At 43.5% G+C, this 19,336-nt stretch overlaps 1 protein-coding gene and 1 long non-coding RNA gene across 3 annotated transcripts; one reads left to right on the top strand and one right to left on the bottom strand.

Moving 5' to 3' along the window:
* Positions 1–1,771: 1,771 nt before the first annotated feature.
* Positions 1,772–11,160, bottom strand: LOC109370675 (uncharacterized). 2 transcript variants are annotated; one of them, XR_014887580.1, is made up of 3 exons: positions 11,022–11,160; positions 2,157–2,316; positions 1,772–1,827 (listed from the first exon to the last, which is right to left on the bottom strand). It is a non-coding gene; the product is annotated as an uncharacterized LOC109370675 (long non-coding RNA). The 2 variants fall into 2 exon arrangements; XR_002121010.3 differs by lacking the exon at positions 1,772–1,827 and having other exon boundaries at positions 2,055–2,316.
* A 707-nt stretch (positions 11,161–11,867) lies between these two features.
* RNFT1 (ring finger protein, transmembrane 1) lies at positions 11,868–18,065 on the top strand. The gene is made up of 8 exons (XM_010722045.4): positions 11,868–12,231; positions 13,075–13,151; positions 13,499–13,599; positions 14,200–14,353; positions 15,038–15,196; positions 15,987–16,052; positions 16,906–17,007; positions 17,196–18,065. The coding sequence occupies exons 1-8, from the start codon at positions 11,868–11,870 to the stop codon at positions 17,328–17,330; spliced, it is 1,158 nt and encodes a 385-aa protein (XP_010720347.1). The 3' UTR covers positions 17,331–18,065.
* The last annotated feature ends 1,271 nt before the right edge of the window (positions 18,066–19,336 follow it).

Below are 19,336 nucleotides of genomic sequence, written 5' to 3'. Positions count from 1 at the left end.
CCATGCACATAACAATCTGCACCAGCAGAGGTGCCCCACTGTCACTGTCACTACTGCTGAAGCACACCACCACCACTGTGCTCACATCCACTGTTTGGTCTCTATGAACATTCAGCAAGTGTTGATGAATGTCCATGGGTGGGAAGGTTCAGCTGTACCACCACTACCCACCTTTCAAGTTGTGGGCCAACGTCAACAAATAGGAGGCATTACTTTCAGAGCAGCCCTTGTATGTAAAATGCACTTTGAGATCCAGTTTGTGAGCACTTATGTATTAATCACAACAAATACCTCTACAAGACCCCAGCACAGCCAAGTGCAGAACATAATTTTTTTCCGGTAGGCATAAATATAATATGAAGAATATAGAAAACATGCCGAAAGAGGAAACAAACCAAGCCATCAACTGGAGATGTGTTTCAGGAGTCATCCCCTTCCTGTCTCTGGGTTACAGAATCTTCAGGCCACCACTTTCCTAATGACACATGCACTCAGTGACATTAGGGCATGGTGGTAATGGGAAATATTGGACATGAGACACCGCTCTGCCCTTTGCACACAGCAGCTGCTGTTTGAGAAATGAAACCTCCTTAAAAAAAAGAGGGGGAGGAGGCAGATTTGAAAAAGGGAAAAAAAAAAAAAAAAAAATTGTGGGAAAAGAACATTCATGAAAATATGCCATTTTTCAGAGAGGTTTTTCGCATAGTTCTCATCTCTGCAACTTCCAGAAGTGCATTAAGCAGCATAGTTAGCAGCTGTCACATGCAGCCTCCTTCTACCCCCTTCCCCTCCCCAGAGCAAGGCTGCATAGAGGAAATTTGACATGTATTTCTGTGTATACATTGTGGATACATTGGATTTGTATTGCAAGTGATAGGGCCAAGTGGGGTTGTGCTTGTTCTTGGGTTAATCTTTCTGCAATATAAACTTGACCAGATTAGGAAAAAAAAAAAAAAGCTACTGTTTAGATTTAAATATTAACTAGTGCTTTGAAAAGGACAGGAGTGGGGGTGGGATGATGGAATTGCATCACACTGAAGCCAATGGATTTGTTGGGAACTGGGCTGTTATAGCCACTTGTCCTGGTAGCAGGGTCACATGGAAACGTCCATCCAAGAGCAGGAAGAGATGGGTAATTTCCCCTTTGGTCAAAAGTCTTCATTTGGACAGGAATGCAGCAAAACAAAACATGGAATTTTATAATTAATTTGCATTCCTGATCTGTTGCTTTTTCATTCACACTGAGATTCCCCTGTTGGATATGGAGAATCAATGGTCTGCAGCATCTCCTCCTGCATCCCTGTGGACCAAGAGATGCCACCTTTTAGAACCACAGGCTAAAAAGGAAGAAATGCAGCTTAAGGACAGCAAGACATGAAGAACAACGCCTCTATTGAGCCTCCGTTTTCCATTCAGACTCTCTCCCAATTTTTCCAAGTATTTATTTTCTACTTAATTAGTTCAAAGAAAACTGAGATTATAGGATGGAGCACAGTGCCAGCAACCTGAGGTATGGTGTGCAGACGGACTGCTTAAACCTCAGCTATTGTAGTGGTAATTATTGTAATTGGTCCACGTGAAGGAAATATATCAGCAGAGCAGAGTTCAGGCTTGTGCCAGCAGCCCCAACTGGCACACAGAGTTCTATCGGGAGGATACAGAGGTCTCAGCAGGCCCTGTTGTTGGCAACTGCTCAACAGTTCTCTTCTCCAAATGGTTTCAAGGGGACTTGGGTGGGAAGAAAGATAATTTTTAACAAATTAAACTACCTCAAAATGGCTGAATGCCCAGAGCCGTTCCGTCTGCAGAGTCACCGCTACCAAACAACTGGCAAAAGATTACAAATATCACTGCTGGAAAGAAATGTCTACCAGGCTTCAGCAATACGATGAGATCCGGCAAAGTAACCCCAACCTGTGCTGTGTGTGATGCTGCGGGTATGTATGCAAATGGTACAGCAGGGTATTTACACAACGTGTGTTTCTTGGAAAGAGCTCACCCCAGTTACTGGAATCCACGTGTTCCTATAAGGCCATGCCATACACTTGTATGAATTTAGAAGACCGGTTACTTTTTAATTAAAAAAGACAATAGCAATACTCCCACAGGAGATTAGATTAGGGGCACTGTTTGTTTCTCGTTAGTCACATACTTACAAATCTGACAGTGTTTGTAACGTGTCCATAACTGTGGTTTGGATTTGCACTGTTTTCACAGGAGATGTCTGTTGGTGGCACACTGATGCTCAGCTGCTCTGTGTAGATATTGCAAGAATGCTTTCTGTCCAGCGATGAAGACGTCAGTTTTATCAGAGGCCTGTAAGAGAAGAGCTGAATTGAATGCATGGCAATAAAAAGAGGAATATGAGCATTTCTGCTCTCTTTGGTGTCAGCTTTGGTTAAGGCGTTTGAATGCACATGAATGGTCCCGTCAGGATCTCTGGGGGTGCTGACATTCAGGATCTAACATGTTATTGCTTCTGACCACAGCATTAGCTGCTGCTTAGGAAGAAGGAAAGAGAAAAAGATACAACCATTCAACAATCAAAGATAAATCTTTCTGCATTTCATGGCTTGGACAGAACTCTGCTGTGAAAATATTGCACTTATCATCTCCAGTCTGGGGTGAATGACTGTGCACACTCCTTAAATCTGCAGCAGGAAAATCAAAACAAATCATTGCTGCATGTCTGATCTTGAGCCTTTTACTCACGGAGAGGATTCTGCTTAATTCATATGAATAAAGACAGTATGACCAAGTGTGACATCCTTCATGGGATGTATGCTTATCACTCTGTCATTTCCATCTTCTGAATCAGCTATTTACCAAAAGACACTGAAAGTTTCTTTGAATTACTCTTAAAAATAAGCTGACAGATAAAAATAAGGCAACTGAGGAATTCAGTCAAATCATCTTCATTCAGATGTTAGTCTGTATCAGATCTGGATACCACTACAGTGGACAGGTTCATTTACCAGAAGCAAAAATCTTACAACGTGCTTATGGCATAGATCTCGGATTTTTCCCATTACTGGCATTTCCTGACAAATAAAAGTGCTTAAAAGCACTGAAATGAGTTTAATCATTATGTTTGTCTTCTGAAATTGGAGACGAATGATGACCGTTTGTAGCTCACCAGAAGGGATTATCTCCCACTTTGCAAAGGAACTCATGTGGTCCCCATTTGTGAGTTACAGCACGTCAGAACAAGAAAGAGACCTGTTTGATCCAACAAATGATAGCAAGCCCTTTAGGTGCCTGAAGTGCAACAGATGGTCCTCCAAGAAGAGCACACTGAGTGGCAGCACTTCATTAGAGCAGCTTGGAACATCATCAGCAATTACGCAGAGAACTTTCAAGGGGAACCTCTCTCATCCTTGTGTTCTTCTCTCTTAAATAGTGGTAATTTCCCTGTTAGGTGCTAAAAAGTTGTATCATCCACAGCCAGAGGAGCTGGGCAGAGGACTGGAAAAGGAAACACCTTTGGCTCTCCCAATGCTACGCAAAGTGAGGCACCCAAAATGGTGTCACTTGTGAGAAAAGATATAAATAGAACAGTAATTAGCAGTAAGAGGAAACAAGTTAGGGCATGTGACTGTAAAACTACTCATCTGCAGCCAAGTGTTCCATGGAAATATAACTTGTGAAAAAGAGGAAGAGTTGAAACGGTGTCCCTCAGACTTGTAGAGCTGGGAGATCTGCAAATGTGCAGAATCTCCAGGAAAAGCAGCAGCAACAACAAAAGGCATAATTACTGAGTGACAACCTCCTTCCTTTGGGAATCGGAGCAACTACAGTGACTTTGAAGAGCCGACACGAAATGGTGCAGCTCTGCAGCTTGGGGTAAGGTGAGATTTGGGGGTTGTGATGGTGTACTTCCATTTTTATAGATAAGCTACTCTCCAAGCCAGCAACTGAGTACACAGCAATGTGTTTAGAGTTATGATAACAAAAAAGAGAAATAAAATGTTGATCATTTAGCTTCCCTCTCTCCCTCTACTCCTGGAGTTTGTTTTTTCTGTCACAAAATCTTCTCCACTCTGAGTAAAATTTGATGTGGTGGCATAAACACAATCAAAATGCGTCCTTCAGTGCTGTAACTTCAATGTTGATGGACTCATAACTGCATCGCTCCCTCCCCAATGAGCAGCAGTTTCTTTATGTTTGCTTATGAAGCGTAAACCATCCGCTTGTCGCTACAAAGACCTTCTGTAGAGGACTTTGAAAAACATCCCCAGCAATTAAAGTGACATCAACAGAGGTGCATTGGTCACATTACAGCAGAAAATACCCAGCTGTGTCCTTCCAGCCAAGCAGCAGTCTTGGAGGGTTCTGCAACAAAACAGATTTCAGATGTGGAAGGCATGAAAGCTCCATCCCAGGATGACTGCAGAAATGCACACAGACTTTAAGCTGAGACTGCAGTGTAGATGTGGAGTTGGAGGACCAGCTGGAGGCCGAATCAAATCACCACTATTTAATATCATAGTAAAGAAAAAGCTGGGTTTGATGTGTTAAGATATCAAAAGCTCCAACATGTGCAGTTGAAAGAAGTCTTCTTTAAACAACTTTCGGGAAGACTGACTGGTGTTTGAGCAGCGCTTCATACAGTCTGAATATTACCCCATCTCACAAGGCATAACTTTGCAGTGTAATTCCAACAAGGCTGGGGAGAAAGCAAAACACCTCCCATGCCATAGAGACCCTAAAGATTCAAAGGAACCGATGGAAGTGCCCTTCATCTGAAGGCAGATATCTGCAGGCACAGGAACAGCAGTGACAGCCCAAGGACAAGGCAGTAGAGCAGCCATACAGCAGAACATGTACCGATGGCATTTGGGACCCAGAAACAGAAAATTCTGGGGGGTTGTAGTGTCTGGAGGGCACCAGAGAATGAAAACTCAACTTGGTCAGGCAGAGCTACGTCAACAAGGATCACGTTTGTATTATTACTCACCAGAGGTACTCGGACTAGAGAGATCAAAGGGACACTTAGGGAATACATGGGATGTGTGTGCAAACTTGTGCAATCACGTCGTTGTAGAGGAGCTGGGATTCTGAGTTCCTCGTTCTTCAATAAGTGAAGAAAACTGAATAAAGGAAGTCTTGTCAGCACACAGTCATCAGAGTGTTGTGAGAAGATGGAAAGACAACCCTGGTGAAGCACAAGCGCGGATAAATCCAATATATATAAATTAGAGTACAGTAAGTACACTTACCACTGGAAAAAAAAAAAAAAGAATTAAAAGAAATTTCTTCCCTTAAAAAGGCTTTAAGACTGTTTTCCTTTTTTCAAATCTGCGTGGCTGTGAGGTCCCATAGGTAAAGACTCTCTTGCAAATAAAGCGGTCACCGTCACTTTATTGCAAGTGCAGTGGAGAGCTGCCTTAAAAAAAAGATCTTGTAAGTAGGTTTTATTCCTGTGAGTAATCTCCTCAAAGGGGGGAAAACATGAGCTAAAATTACTTGCACAATCACATTGCATAACTGTGCCTACCCAGTGGCGTTGGTCCTCCCTTTTCCCAAGTGCAAAAACACACAGATTTTTCTCTCTCTTTTTTACTGAGTGGAAAAAAATCCACATGCACTCAGATACTTGCAAAGTTTGGAGAAGCACAGAACAATGGGGCACTGTGTGCCCCACTCATCACGTTGGTTCCAAGAAAAAAAGTAAGGAGAAGAATGCCCAAAGTATGCAGTGATTCTTTCAGGACACAGTTTCATTATTAATAAGATGGCACGCGCCGTGCTGCGGTTTAATTAGATGTTAACTGGAATGGGGGTTGAATTTATGAGGTAATAAGTACATTTTGGACTAAAAAACTCTGAGGCTGAAACGTTTATTTATTTAGAATATAAAGATTATAAAGCTGATGGGAGACATGCTCAGGTTGTGCTGAGATGCTGCTGTTTACCCACTGACTCTGCAAATTAATATTTTCCTTCTTTTGGGACGTGGAGCCAAGAGTGCTATGGATGCTACTGAGAAACCATCCAGCAATTGTGTGATCTCATAGGCAGAGACTACTAACACTTACAAAGATGTTACAGTTTCAAAAGTTTCACCCTTTTATCATTTTGCCATCTCCCAAACTATTGTGTACTGCATATATAAGGTGCACACTGTGCCTTCTGATTGCCTTACTGTGATGGGAAGGAAGGACAGATTTCCTTCTGCAGTAACCACAGCCCGAACAAGTCCAGCAGATCCCCCACATCCCCTGGATTTGGGGTATGATTGGAATGGATGATCTCAGTGGTCTTTTCCAGCCTCAATAATTCTGTGATTCTCTGAATTCTCAATTCTCTCTCTTTTCTCCCTGTAGATTTTCCTTTCAAGGCTACACCAAACTGTTGGCCACTGTGAGGATTTCCACCCCAAACAGCCGTGCCAAAAAGGAGGAACCAAATGGTGCAATCCATTAACTCATCCTCAGGCAGTTGAAAGCAGAGCTTCATGCATTGCCACAGTTCTGCTCACCCAAGGGACGTTTCTCTGTTATTTTAAAGGTGTCAATGTGCCACACGGGCAAGGCAGATCAAATTTAGTTCTGGCAAAAGGGAGTACGACTGAAGTAAAAGAGTGGGTTCCTTCTGCCAGAGCTAAAATTAGGCCTGAGAGAACCACAGAGGAGAAAAGCAATAGGAAAAGTCTGCAGTGCCAAGGAGACAAGACTGACAAATGCAAGGGGACCCAAGAAGGATGACTGCTGTGGCACGAGTGGATAAAATCAGAGAAACCCGCATCACGAGGCAGTAAGGAGAGTGGGACAAACCACGTTGTCCCTCTGTGAGTAAAGAGAATCATAAGTCATAGGTTCTGCTTCTCTGAGCCCATCTGTGTTGAGTGATGACTGTGTGAAAGCTGTGCTACTGGGGGCTGGGAAGACTTGAACAGGTACATACATATATATGAAAGAAGAAGAAAAAAGAATTGACTTATGTTTCTGTGTTTATGAATTGTTTTGTCTTTATGTGTTTATGAATTGGCTTGGGTGATGCAACTGAAATTGGCCATGGGTTCAGACAGCCTCCAGTCTGACTCCACTGGTTCAAAGCAAAGACCTCAACGCTGCTCTTGAGGAGACTCACTGGACAAGTAATGGAAGATGATGGTGACGCCCATTTCCCAAACTCCTGCTTTTAATTCCCAGGCCTGTACACTCTCTTCAAATGAAACAAGCAACGGAGAGAACTTTCCAGCATTAAAATCTCAAGGCAGCGTGTTATTCATACAGCTTTACCCTCTGGAAAAACAAAGTTTAAGAAAAATGGTTCTATCTTTGGGGAACAGTTTAAGTCTCGGGATAACTACATTAGGAAATCTAGCTCTATTACTTTGTATCTTCCATTTTATTACTAGATTGGTAATAGGAAATTACCAAATAAAATTGGTATTTTACTTGGTAATTTTTTACTGTGGGCCTCGTCTAATATAAAAGATGGTGATCATCAAATTTATTCAAGTTTTCCTGTCAACAACATCATTAACCAAATCCCTCAATTTCAAAGTAAATAAAAGCATCTGGGTTTCTCGCACAGCAAGACTGACTTGCATATTTAAGCCTCATATATAGATGGATTTGCACCGGACCAAATTTGCATATTAATGAAGGGCTAATTGCTCTTTGCAGTCAATTTTATGCAAATGAATTTACTCCTCTCAGTACAATTTTCATAATGTGCAGAAAGGACCAAAAAAAACCACGCAAAACTTTTTACAAAGTACAGAAATGTGAGACAATCAAGGAAGAAATATCATAATGGCATCAAACAGCTTTACATTAAATCGTATATAATTCATCTTTTATACTGTTGCTTTATTTTAACAGCCTCCCACAAAGAAATGAACAGTTCATAAAATAACTTCAGCCTATTCCCCTCCCTCCATCTCAGACTTTAACAGCTTGCAACAACAAATTATATCATCTTCTTTCCAACTGGAAGGACGGAGCCAGAATTTTGAAGGGAAGTTAAATTTGCTCAACAGGACCATTTTCTCTCAGTTCTGAGCACTTAGGAGATGCCCTCCTCAGGGATTTTAACATCGTCTCTACCCACTTTTGCATCATTAACAGCTCAAGGTCCAAATCCTACTTCAGTCTGCAGGAAAAGTGCGTGGGGAAGACAGATAGCAACCAATGCTGAGGGGAAAGAATGGTGAAAGTAGGGAGGAAAGGGGAAAATATGGGTTCTGGGGGAGAAAAGGAAAGAAAGTGGCAATGGAAGGGGTGACAAATGGTGTTTTAATGTGTATGTTTAGGCTAGCTGAGAGGAAAATGGAAGAGTTTGGGAAAATGTTCAAAGCAAGGTAAACAACTGAAAGAGAAAAATGCAACCACAGAGAAGTGAAGGAATGAGACAGATAAGAAAACGATAAATAAAGTGAGAATCGATGAGGATAGTTAAAGAAAGAGATAAAAGGAAGCAGTGAAAAGGAGAACAGAAAGGTGGCACAGATGTGTGGTGTAGGTGGGCATGGCAGCAATGGGAGGGCAGTAGGACTGGATGGTCTCAGTGGTCTTTTCCAACATTAATGATTCTGCTATCCTATGATGTATTGTGGTATCAGCACGTTCCTTGGGCCTTTTCTCTTTTCTTTTTATTCCTATCATCCCATTTCCTTCCTGGATGCCACGGAGTTTTGTCAGCAGATCTCCTATAGTCCCAACATTTTGTTTCTGACCACAGCACGTGGAGGATTTCTTAGGGATGTGCTCCTCTCGTGAGCAATACAGCAGTGGTTGTATGCAGGTAAGACTTTCCACTGCAAAAAAATTGGGCTTTAGGGCAGAAGGGTTGGAGTTATAGTAACAGTAATGAATGAAAAGAAAGGAAAAAAAAAAGGACAAATCCCACGACTTTAGCAGGAAAATATCACAGTGCCACACTTAAAGAATTGTCAACAAAGAAACAAGACTTCAGTTTGGCTGATCAGCACGCAGGACTTGCTATTACAAGTTATTTGAAAGGAAACTGCAACTCCTTGCGTTCTATCAAGTGACAGCTTTGATTCCGAATTGTGAATTGAGGACACCTTCCAGTTTTTCAGATAAAGAACAGAGGGGAACACATCCTCTTTTATAACTTCATTTTGGTATGGCATTTGAAAACCTGCTCTGGGCACTGCCCTGCTTTCTTCTTCCAAAAGATGTCAGGTCCAAGCGATGAACGCCGTGTGAAAGCAAACTGAGATCATTACTCAAACAAAACAAGATGTTCCACCTAAAAGGATGCTTTTCAGCCGATGCGGTGCCTACTTCTAATTGTCAATAAAGGTTAGTGTGACCAGATGTAATTAGGGACTGAATATACTGATAACGATGCAATCTTAAGGAGAAGACTGCAGAAGCAGTGCTGAATCCAAACACAAAATCTCCATCATGCAGTCTGAAACCACACGAGCTGCAGTCACACGATGGCACTGCTGCAAGAATTGGTCTTCCTCTGGCATATTTCCCCAGTAAAGAAAAGAAAGCTTTCTACCGCAGTAACAGGTATTAGGAGGACTTAAAAATGCATTCAGGTAATGGCAGGAACATTTCCTGTCCTTGTGACTCTGGGTAACACCTGCAGCTCTCGCTGTCTGAGGTGGGCTGCATCCCAAAGCACCACCAGACGATGAGCTCTGCAGCAGAACAGTGGGCATCAGAGCTCCCGTTCCTGGAGACGAGTTGTTTCTTTCGGTACAGCTTTAACACCCGTTGGAATAAACAGTAAAAATAAAATAAACGGATGCACCCCATATTGATTTATTCTGTTCATAAAAAGGAACGGCGTAACAGTAAATCCAATCCACTCAATGAGAAGTTTATGAGCTCCAATCTATCAAAAGGGCAATGAAAGCTCACATATGGTGATTAACTAACGATCTGCTGGGAAGAGACACACAACATTCAACTCTGTTACAGCAGAATCGTACACTGACAAAAGGCTCCTGGGTTGGCTGCCGCCACCTGTCCTTCATAACGCCTTGGAAGTTCATAAGGAAAGATTCATTCATCGTTTAGCCAAAGTGTATCTCAAAATGAAGGTTCTGAGGGGAATCCACATCCATACAGATCTGCACCAGGTGGCCCACGGGGGTTTTTGTTTCAGGTCCTGTTATCACATCAGCATCACTGCGTGAGCTGCAGCCACGTGTGGCAGCAGTGTTGGTTATGGGAAGCTGAACCTCCAAGGTAACTTTCATGATCCAGATGAGCTATCAATAATCGTTTGTTTTTAAATACAGCATCCTGTAAATCCTCCTAATTAGTAAATGAGATGTCATCTTTTTAGCAGCCGGTCCCCAGCCTGCTTCCTTGTTTATTTTCTTGAATTCAATTACGTTTGCCACCTGCTGGCCCGATCACCTAAATGACACATTCTGGATGTAAGGGAGGAGCTGGGCCATAAACAAAAATTTCATTATAGTTTAATATAAACCATCATCTCCCTCACCCATTTTGTCTGCTCTATGATAAATGTTTGTAATATTTTCCCCCTCCAGGGCTCTGCTGTGGGATGTTGCATTCCCAATGGCAGACACAGGCACGCTGCATTCCCAATGGCACACAAGGATGCCGAGTTCCCCATGGCAGATGCAGGGATGCTGCACTTCTCGGGCCCTATAAGAAACCCAAACAGATTTTTCTGGGCTGGAATGATGGCAACAGTGACCTGAACGTACGGCTTCTTGAGAAGCACATAAGGTAGGATGGGGGGGCGGGGAGGTGTAAAATGAGTGGAGTGAATAAAGTGCCGCCCGGCTGAGGAAGGGACCCCGTGCGTTGGGGTGGGAAGGAACTTGGCAAAGATTAAGTTTGTGATCCCTGATCTGTGCTAAGAGGGAACCGTGGGGCCACGTCAGGATTGCCAACATCATTTCATATATTTATAAACCACGATGGGAAAAGCAGACAAACAGCGACGAAAGCTGTCGATGGCATTAATGACGGAGGCACCGCCTCGCAGCTGGAGGATGGCAAAGCCCGGGGCTGCTCAGATCTCAACGCTTCCCTCCCGCCCCGTTTCCTCACCGGACAGAGCGGCGTCAGTTCGGCTCCGGGTGCAGTTCCGGACTCCTCCAGCAGGCGGCGCCAAAGCACCGCTGGGTTAACGCCGTCATTGGGCACCGCGGGAAGAGCCGCCCACGGTGCGCGAGCGTCGCGACCGACATCGCGCGTGAACGTTCACGCGTCTCCGGGCAGCGTGCAGAGCCGCGCGTTACGGCCAACCGCACACCGCCCGCCCCGCTCAGCAGCACCGCCCGCCCGAGCCGCGCGTCGCCACGGCGACGCCTTCCTCCCCTCCTTCCCGCGGCTCCTCCTCTTCCTCCTCCCTACTCGGCGGCGGCGGCGGCGATGGAGGCGGCGGCCGCGCGATGAGGTTCGGTCGCGATCGGGGCGGCCGGAAGGAGCGCGCGGTGCGGGGCGGTGCGGGGCGGAGAACGTCGGTACCTCCCGGAGGCTCCGCCCGGAGCGCATCGTGCGCGGCTCTGGGACGCGGAAACGGCGGAGTTCGGCGGAGCCGCGCGCCGTGCTGCGCTGCGCCTTTAAGAGCGGCGGCGGCCTGCGGGAACCGCGCTGCCATCCCGGCCCGCGGGCTGCGGGCGGCACCGAGCCCGGCTCTGCGCCCGAAAGCCGACGGACGCTCCGTTCCAAAGGCTGAATGAAGGCCGTCGGGTTTCGCGAGTTCCTCTCTGTGCAAAATGAGCTTTGCTTTAAGCCTTCTGTATCCCCGCTGCCACCGTGTGCACGATACGCTCTGCCGTGTTTTGGTGCGTTTTTTAACCTCCTGAATTCGTTGTGCTCTTCCTCCAAGCGTGACTTTTTGTTTCCTTAGAGACAAAGCATTGAGAGCCCGGCCCAGGAAAAGATCCCAGCATGCAAGCGAACTGCAGCCATCCCCACGGCACCCAGGGGAGCGGCGGTGACCCTTCGCCTTCCCAAAGCAGCCACGCGGCTGGGCAGAGCTCGTGCCACCCGAGCGGAGATGTTCACATCCAGCTGAGCTCTGCTGGGGGAGAAGGTGGAGAAAACGCGAGTTGGAGGCGTTCGAGGCTGAGTTCCCAGAGCCGCTCGCACGGTCACAGCCACAGCGAGGGGGGGAGCTCTGCTGACGGCGCTCCGGACCCGGAGGAACACAGCAGTTCCATCTCCGAGCTCAGATACGTCCTCCAGTGGCTGCACAGAAGTCTGCCCTATGTTTTGATTCTGGGCGTCAAGTTGATCGTGCAGCACATCATTGGTAGGGTGTAACAGGGCAGAAACTCCCCAAGAGATGGACCAGTAGAAATGCCTGAAATAGCATCCAGTTCGTTCCTAGCTTCTTTGCTTTGTTCATCGGAAACAAAGAGTCACTGAACTGCCTTTCGTAGAATCACAGGATGGTTTGGGTTGGAAGGGACCTTTAAGGTCATCTAGTTCCAATCCCCTGCTATAGGCAGGGACACCTCCCTCCAGACCAGGTTGCTCAAAGCCCCATTCAGCCTGGCCTTGAACACCTCCAGGGAAGGGGCATCCACAGCCCACTGGGCAACCTGTTCCAGTGTATCACCACTCTAAAAGAAAGACTTTCTTCCTAATATCTAGTCTAATTCTACCCCTTTCCAGTTTAAAGTCATTTTCCCTCATCCTGTTGCTACACGTCCTTATAAAAAGTCCCTCCCCAGCTTTCACACAGGCCCTCTTCAGGTACTGGAAGCTTGCTAGGAGGCCTCAGCTCTCTCAGCCTGTCCCTGTAGGGAAGGAGCTCCAGCCCTCTGATAGTCTTCGTGGTCCTCCTCTGGACCTGCTCCAACAGCTCCATGTCCTTCTTGTGTTGGGGGCTCCAGAACTGGATGCAGTACTCCAGATGGGGTCTCATGAGAGCAGAGCAGAGCAGAGGGACAGAATCACCTCCCTTTCAGCCTTTCCTTTCCTGCCGTTTCCTTTCCTGGCATGCATAAAACATGCTTAATTATCAGCATTGTAATCAAAGCTATTAATTGTAATCACAAAGAAATACAACAAGGGGCTGGTTATTTTAACCCAATTCAGTTTTCTTTGCTTATTTATTTATTGTGCATAACCGACCCTTTTCTCCTAACAGGCATCTCTCTTGGAATCGGGCTGCTGACAACCTACATGTATGCAAACAAAAGCATAGTAAATCAGGTTTTCCTCAAAGTAAGTATCACCCCCTGCAGCACAGCTCTGTAAGTTAACCACAGCCTTTATCCATCAGCTCTTGAAAGAAACGTTAATGGAGATGCTGTATCTGGCACCATTTGGTACAAGGCAGAAGTGGTTTTGTAAACTCAGTGCTTTTGTATGGTATAGAGCTTTTCTTCCTTTCCCTGTTGCTATTCTGATAAAAGCTTTCTGCAGTTTATAGGAAAATATAACTGTGTTTATGGCCTGAAATCAATATGATGGAATCTTCCAGTAATAACTACTGAGGTGTGATGGAGAGTGGTTTGGGGATGCAGTTAAGATGTAGATAAGGATTGTAATAAGTCTTGATTACCTTACAGGAACGGTGCTCCAAGTTGCAGTGTGCTTGGCTGCTGCTGTACCTCACTGGATCCTCTCTCCTCCTGTATTACACCTTTCATTCTCAGTCTCTGTACTATAGGTAAGTAGAGGAACATCACCATTTATGTCACAATTCACACTGATGCAAACTGGAAATGCTTTATCTGTGCTGCTGCCACTTTTCTTTAATTGTAGCATTGGTTCCTCTTTCATTTTCATCTCTGTTCCCCCTCCTCCCCTGCTCACCTGGATGGTGCTGTCCTTAAAAACAGTTCCGTTGAATTTACTGCAAATGCAGTGGAGGCCCTGAGCCATGGGGACGTGGCTGGCTGTGATTCCCAGCTCTGAGCCTTCCACCTCGCCCTCAGCATACTGAATTCAGAGCAGTCTGAAATTCTGTGGGCTTTATGTCTGCAATTTTCCTCCTTTGCTGTTCTGTAGCTACAGTTTTGGGTGTGCATCAGTCAAAGACTGTAATGCAGAAATGGAAAAGGAAGCCTTTCTGTAGAGGACAGGGGGGTTGTGATGAAGGTTCAGAAATGGAGAGGCTGTCAGAGGTCACAAAGGATCCATTTATGGTAAAAAGTTAATTTTCAGTTAGTGCTGCTGTGATAATCCTTAGTTAGCTTTCCTCTGAGCAGGGCGCTCCGTTAACTTCTGATTCATTGGGGTTGGGTTTTTTGTGTGCTTTGTTTTGTAGCTTAATCTTTTTAAACCCTACCGTGGATTTTAAGAACTTCTGGGAGGTTCTTTGGATTGTGGGAGTCACAGACTTCATTCTAAAATTCCTCTTCATGGGCTTCAAGTGCTTTATTCTCTTGGTGCCTTCTTTTATGATGTCCTTTAAATCCAAGGTAAGAAAACCATCCATTTCTTTAAGAACATCCTTTTCTGCTAAAATAGCTAATGATTAAATTCTACCCAGAGGAAAGCCTTTTCATTAAATGTCTGTATATCATCCACGTCTGCACCATGGGTAAGAAAACCCTGTAGATTTCTTCTTGTTCTTACAGTCTGATCAGAGAAAAAATTGCTTGTATTGTTTCATTGGATAAATGGTTTATTTCTGCTGTAAGAGATGGGATGAAGAAACCTTTTATTTGAAGCAATGGAAGAATGTGTATGCAGGCTGTTAGCACAGCAGCTGCTGTACAGTATGGTTTTTACTAAGTTATGTTAGGAGCCTACATTGGTTGGTGGGGTATTAATGTGTATCTGCTTCCCAAGGTAAGACATGCAAAAACAAGCCAAGTTCTACATCCAAACAGCAAATACCTCTCGTAGTTACAATTACTAACAACGTGAACAAGCGTAGGTAGCACGTGATAGCATCTGAACAGGCAGTTTGGGTAGATCTTCTCTTTCAAAATGTACCAGGACTTTATTTCTTAGGCACGTTATTATTCAGTAACTTTTAGGCCATCATTAACTCAGTTTCCTTGTTCAGTTCAACTACTCTATGCTTCTTTCTCTTTAGCAATTAACTATACGTGTTTGCATTTTACATCTTGAGAGATTCTTTTGCATGTCTTGCTTAGGGCTACTGGTACATGCTGTTAGAAGAACTCTGCCAGTATTACCGTATGTTTGTCCCCATACCAGTTTGGTTCCGATATCTTATTGGCTATGGGGAGCCGGACAGTGTACTTGGACAGACCCTTGGGACATTGCTGGGCCTTTCCTACCTCATTCTCAAGGTGTGTAAGCTTTACAATCCTCTAAACTATTTTACAAATTAGCACTAGAGCCGTGTACAGCACATTTCTGGTTCCCGTATTTGAAGTGATTTGCAGGTTGAAAAAGGGAGGAGTGGCTCAAAGCACTGTATTTGTCTTTTTTTTTTTTTACTTCTCCTCCCCTGCATCTGCTCTGGGCATGGATTGGGTTGTGCAGCAAAGAGCTCTGTTGCTGTGGGATTCCTCTCAGATCAGACATTGATTTGACTGTCATCAGAAATTGCAAAAATAAAGTGAAACTTATGGTAAAAAGGAAGTCAGCATTTTCTAGGAAACTCCATTTTTTTCTCTGCTAGAATTTGTGTGCGATGTTAAACAAGCCAGAGAAGCATCTAAAATAGATCTCTCATCTGTTAAAGAACTCAACTCCCCCCCAAAAACCAAACTCAGTACAAATTCTGCTTTGAACGTGAAAAATACGTGATGACATTGCAGTGTCTTCATCACAAGTCTAAGGACTGCTGTACACACAATGATAATTCTAATATATTTGCAATTGAACAATTCAGAACACCAATAGTATTTTTCTTCCAAAGAACAGCCCCCCAGTACTGAAAAACCTTCAGGCTAAATGAAGGGTTACATCCCAAGCAACTGAAACAGGGTTGGTTCAAACCCTTTCTTGCCTTCCTGCCGACATCACATTGGCAGTGCCACCTCTGCTGCTGGGATCTGCACAAAAACTTGGAGGTTTTCTTCAATTCTCAGAGAAAAACATTAACCAGCACTCACGTTCTCCTTCCTGTTTCAGCTTTTGAGCTTTTTTGGACAATGGAGAAACTTCAGACAGGTTTTACGGATATTTTGTACGCGACCAGTGAGTATTGAATGCTTTTATCTAAAAAGCAGTAAATCTGATTTACATGAAAATGCTCCTCTTTGAAATAACACATTCCTGTGTGACTTTGTGGATCTCTCTTAATGGCAGCTGTGTTTTTACAGTAATCCCTCTGCGTTTGTTCCCTCATTTTGCATAATTATGGGGTAATGTGAACAAAAGCAGTCTGTTATACATGTCTCTTCAGATACACTTCTGTGAGATAGATAACATCACCCTCTCTACTTTCTATTTTTTAACTGGAATAAATATGGTTGTATACAGGCAAAGCTTGTAGCAGAAATATAAGTGAGAAATGAAGCTTGCCAGAACAATTGACATGTAAGTAACTGCTGTTTCTCAGCAGTTCTCTTATAAGTTTCTCAGCTTATCTGTCTGTAAGGACAGGTATTGTTATTTAGCCTGCTGTTTGCACGGTAAAATACAAAGAAGATTTTAGAGTCTGGTATCACTGACTTAAAGTGCTTAACTGTTATTTTAGGTAAGTGCTGTCATGTTTAAGTCCTGGGACAAAAAAACAAAAAACAAACAAAACAACAACAACAACAAAAAAACCACCCAGACAAACAGACCTGCTTCAGGTTTTTCCTACAGCCGTGTTCAGGGGAAGAAATTAACTTAATTAACTGCATGTCCTACACTACAGGAGATGGGAGCATGTGATCTGTAGGCCCTACATCAACTGTTGAAAAGTTCAGAAAATTTTGTTGGATCAGGGATTGGGTGCTTTCCCTGCCATAGCAGCCCTTATTCCTTGTTCCTTTCTGTGCTTTTTGGTGTTTTTTCCCCCCACTTAGAAACTAACATGTGCTGAAAAAATGCTGTTTTGCAGCACTACGGGGTGACAGCAAGCAAGAAGCAGTGTTCTGAATCGGATGATATTTGTTCTATCTGCCACACTGAATTCCAGAAGCCTATCCTGCTGATCTGCCAGGTAATACACATCATCAGAATTCATTTCTGCAAAGTTAAAGTGTTTTTAAGAACTGGTAAACAGAACTACATAGAGTTAGATCTGTGTTTGCCTTCTGATTATCTTTAGAAATCAGGCTGTGCAAATAATACTCCTCCTTACGAACAGAAGAGCTCAGAAGCTCTAAGCTGTCATTCTTTTCATTACAGCACACATTTTGTGAAGAATGCATCTCTTTATGGTTTAATAGAGAAAAAACATGTCCACTCTGCAGAACTGTTATTTCAGACCATGTTAACAAGTGGAAGGATGGAGCTACATCTATGCGCCTGCAGATTTTCTAAGGCATGTCAACCAACTTGTTTTAGTTTGTACAGCTTACTGCAAATGGGAGTGCAGGTGGAATGAGTTTCCCAAATTAAGGTATCTGGGATTTCTTGCTTCTAGGAAATGTTTTAATACTTAGAACAGTGCAGAGAGTGCCGACTTCTTAAGTATAGGAAAATAAGTTTATAAAGTGAAAGCAGGAAAGTCAGCATTGCTTCTGTTGTGATTCTTTCAGAAAACAATCAAACTCTTCCAAAACGCTGTGTTTGCAGCAGCTTCTTAAATCAGCATTTAATTTAAAAGCTTATGTAGTGTTCCAGACTGTGCTAAGTTGTATTTATGCCTCTAACATTACCCAAGAACCCAGGGTTAGCAGTGAATTTCACACTCTGGACAACAGTGGGAGCTAAAGCTACCTGTCACACCTGGCATTAATGATGTCTTAATGCTACAGCAGCTTCTCCCTGCATCAATACTAGCAGCTCTCACTGCACCTGGAGATAAAAACGAGACGTTTCTCCTTTAGGCTTGTGCAGATTTCCAATTGATCACAGATTTAATACAGAAAAGCAACTGCTGATGTTAGTTTTTTACTGAGCTTTTTCTGAGATCGGTATTTTTAAAACAGATCTTTAATACTCTATTTTTGTCACAGCAGGAACGAGATTTTCTTACAGGGGAGAATATTTTATACTATATATGCCATTTGTAGTACGCATAAGAATCAGAGGGAATAAACGCATTTAAATCTATTTGTTTGGTGCACGTTGAATAAAGAAATGAGATTCATTGGGATAGACAAGAACTGAATCTGTCATGGAAAAAAAATGAGCAGGGAGGACTTCAGGTTGGGTTCTGAATCTGTGATACACCCCTATACACTGGCAGCTCACGTGGCTCTCCAGGCACTGACAGAGTCATATTTGGACTTAGCCAAACAGTCTGATTATGGTGCTTTATCTAAAAGGTGCTCTATGCCTTGAGATTTTTTTAAGCAGGTATTGTGTGAGTACTTTGTAAGCAGTTTGAATGCCATATTTCATTCTGTCAACAAATAGCACCTTTAAAAAAAAAAAAGAAAAGCTGCATGTGTGAGGCCAACGCACAGCTTAGGAGAAGGCAGAGATAATAACCAACTTACCCAGTATTCTACAGAAATAACAAATGTGACTTATCCTGGATTAGGTTTTTTTCCTGAAATGCTAATGCCAAGAGTTTACTCATTGTTTTAAGTTGGTTGCATTTAGGATCAGAGAACAATTTATCTTGTTATCTCCAAGTTAATGAATTTTCTTCAAGATCCAATGACAATTATCCAAATCCAACAATATTATCAAGCATAGTTTATTAAAAAATAAAACCAAACAAGAGCTTAAAAGAGAATTGGATCAGCCAGGTTAGATTTACATTTCACAATTGAAACAAGTCATTCTCATCTTAGTTAGAGAAGAAAGAAGCAACTTACAGCCATGAAGGACATCCTCTCTGATCCACCAGTCAGCATCATGCCACTGAGGTGAAATCTTCCTTGAGCCAGAGCTTAGGTGAAGGGACCTGTACCTGTAGGACAGACTGATCAGCATCTTTGGGTCCTTAAGTTCTCAACATAATTCCCCCTCCCTCCCTTTTCCTTTGAAGATGTGTAGACCCACAGTTGTAAGCCCTTACCCCCTTAAGCCCTACTTCCTGAAAAAAAAAAGTCACTTGGATTAACACGTTTCAATTCTCAGTAATTGCTGTCCATCTTATTCTGCAGCACGTTTAGTTCCAACTAACTGAAAGATGAGAAGCAGAACAGGGATTACCTTTTTTTCTCCTCCAGCTCAAGTTTGTTTCTTGAACACGGCTACAAAGCCAAGTAAATCTAGAAGAGAACAACCTCTAGAAATTCATGCATAGAAACCAAATGCAGTAAATCATCGAGGATCTGCAGGAAGAACACTGAAGCCACGTGCTGTGTTTTTAAGAACTTCTCTTCCTCCTGTGCCCATCTGTAACAAAGGCTAGGGATTACTCTGTAAAA

This window comes from Meleagris gallopavo, chromosome 21 (genome assembly GCF_905368555.1).
Source record: "Meleagris gallopavo chromosome 21, MGAL_WU_HG_1.1, whole genome shotgun sequence".
Classification (NCBI taxonomy): domain Eukaryota; kingdom Metazoa; phylum Chordata; class Aves; order Galliformes; family Phasianidae; genus Meleagris; species Meleagris gallopavo.
Note: the sequence above shows the minus strand (reverse complement) of the source record. Positions and strands in the feature narration are given on the sequence as shown.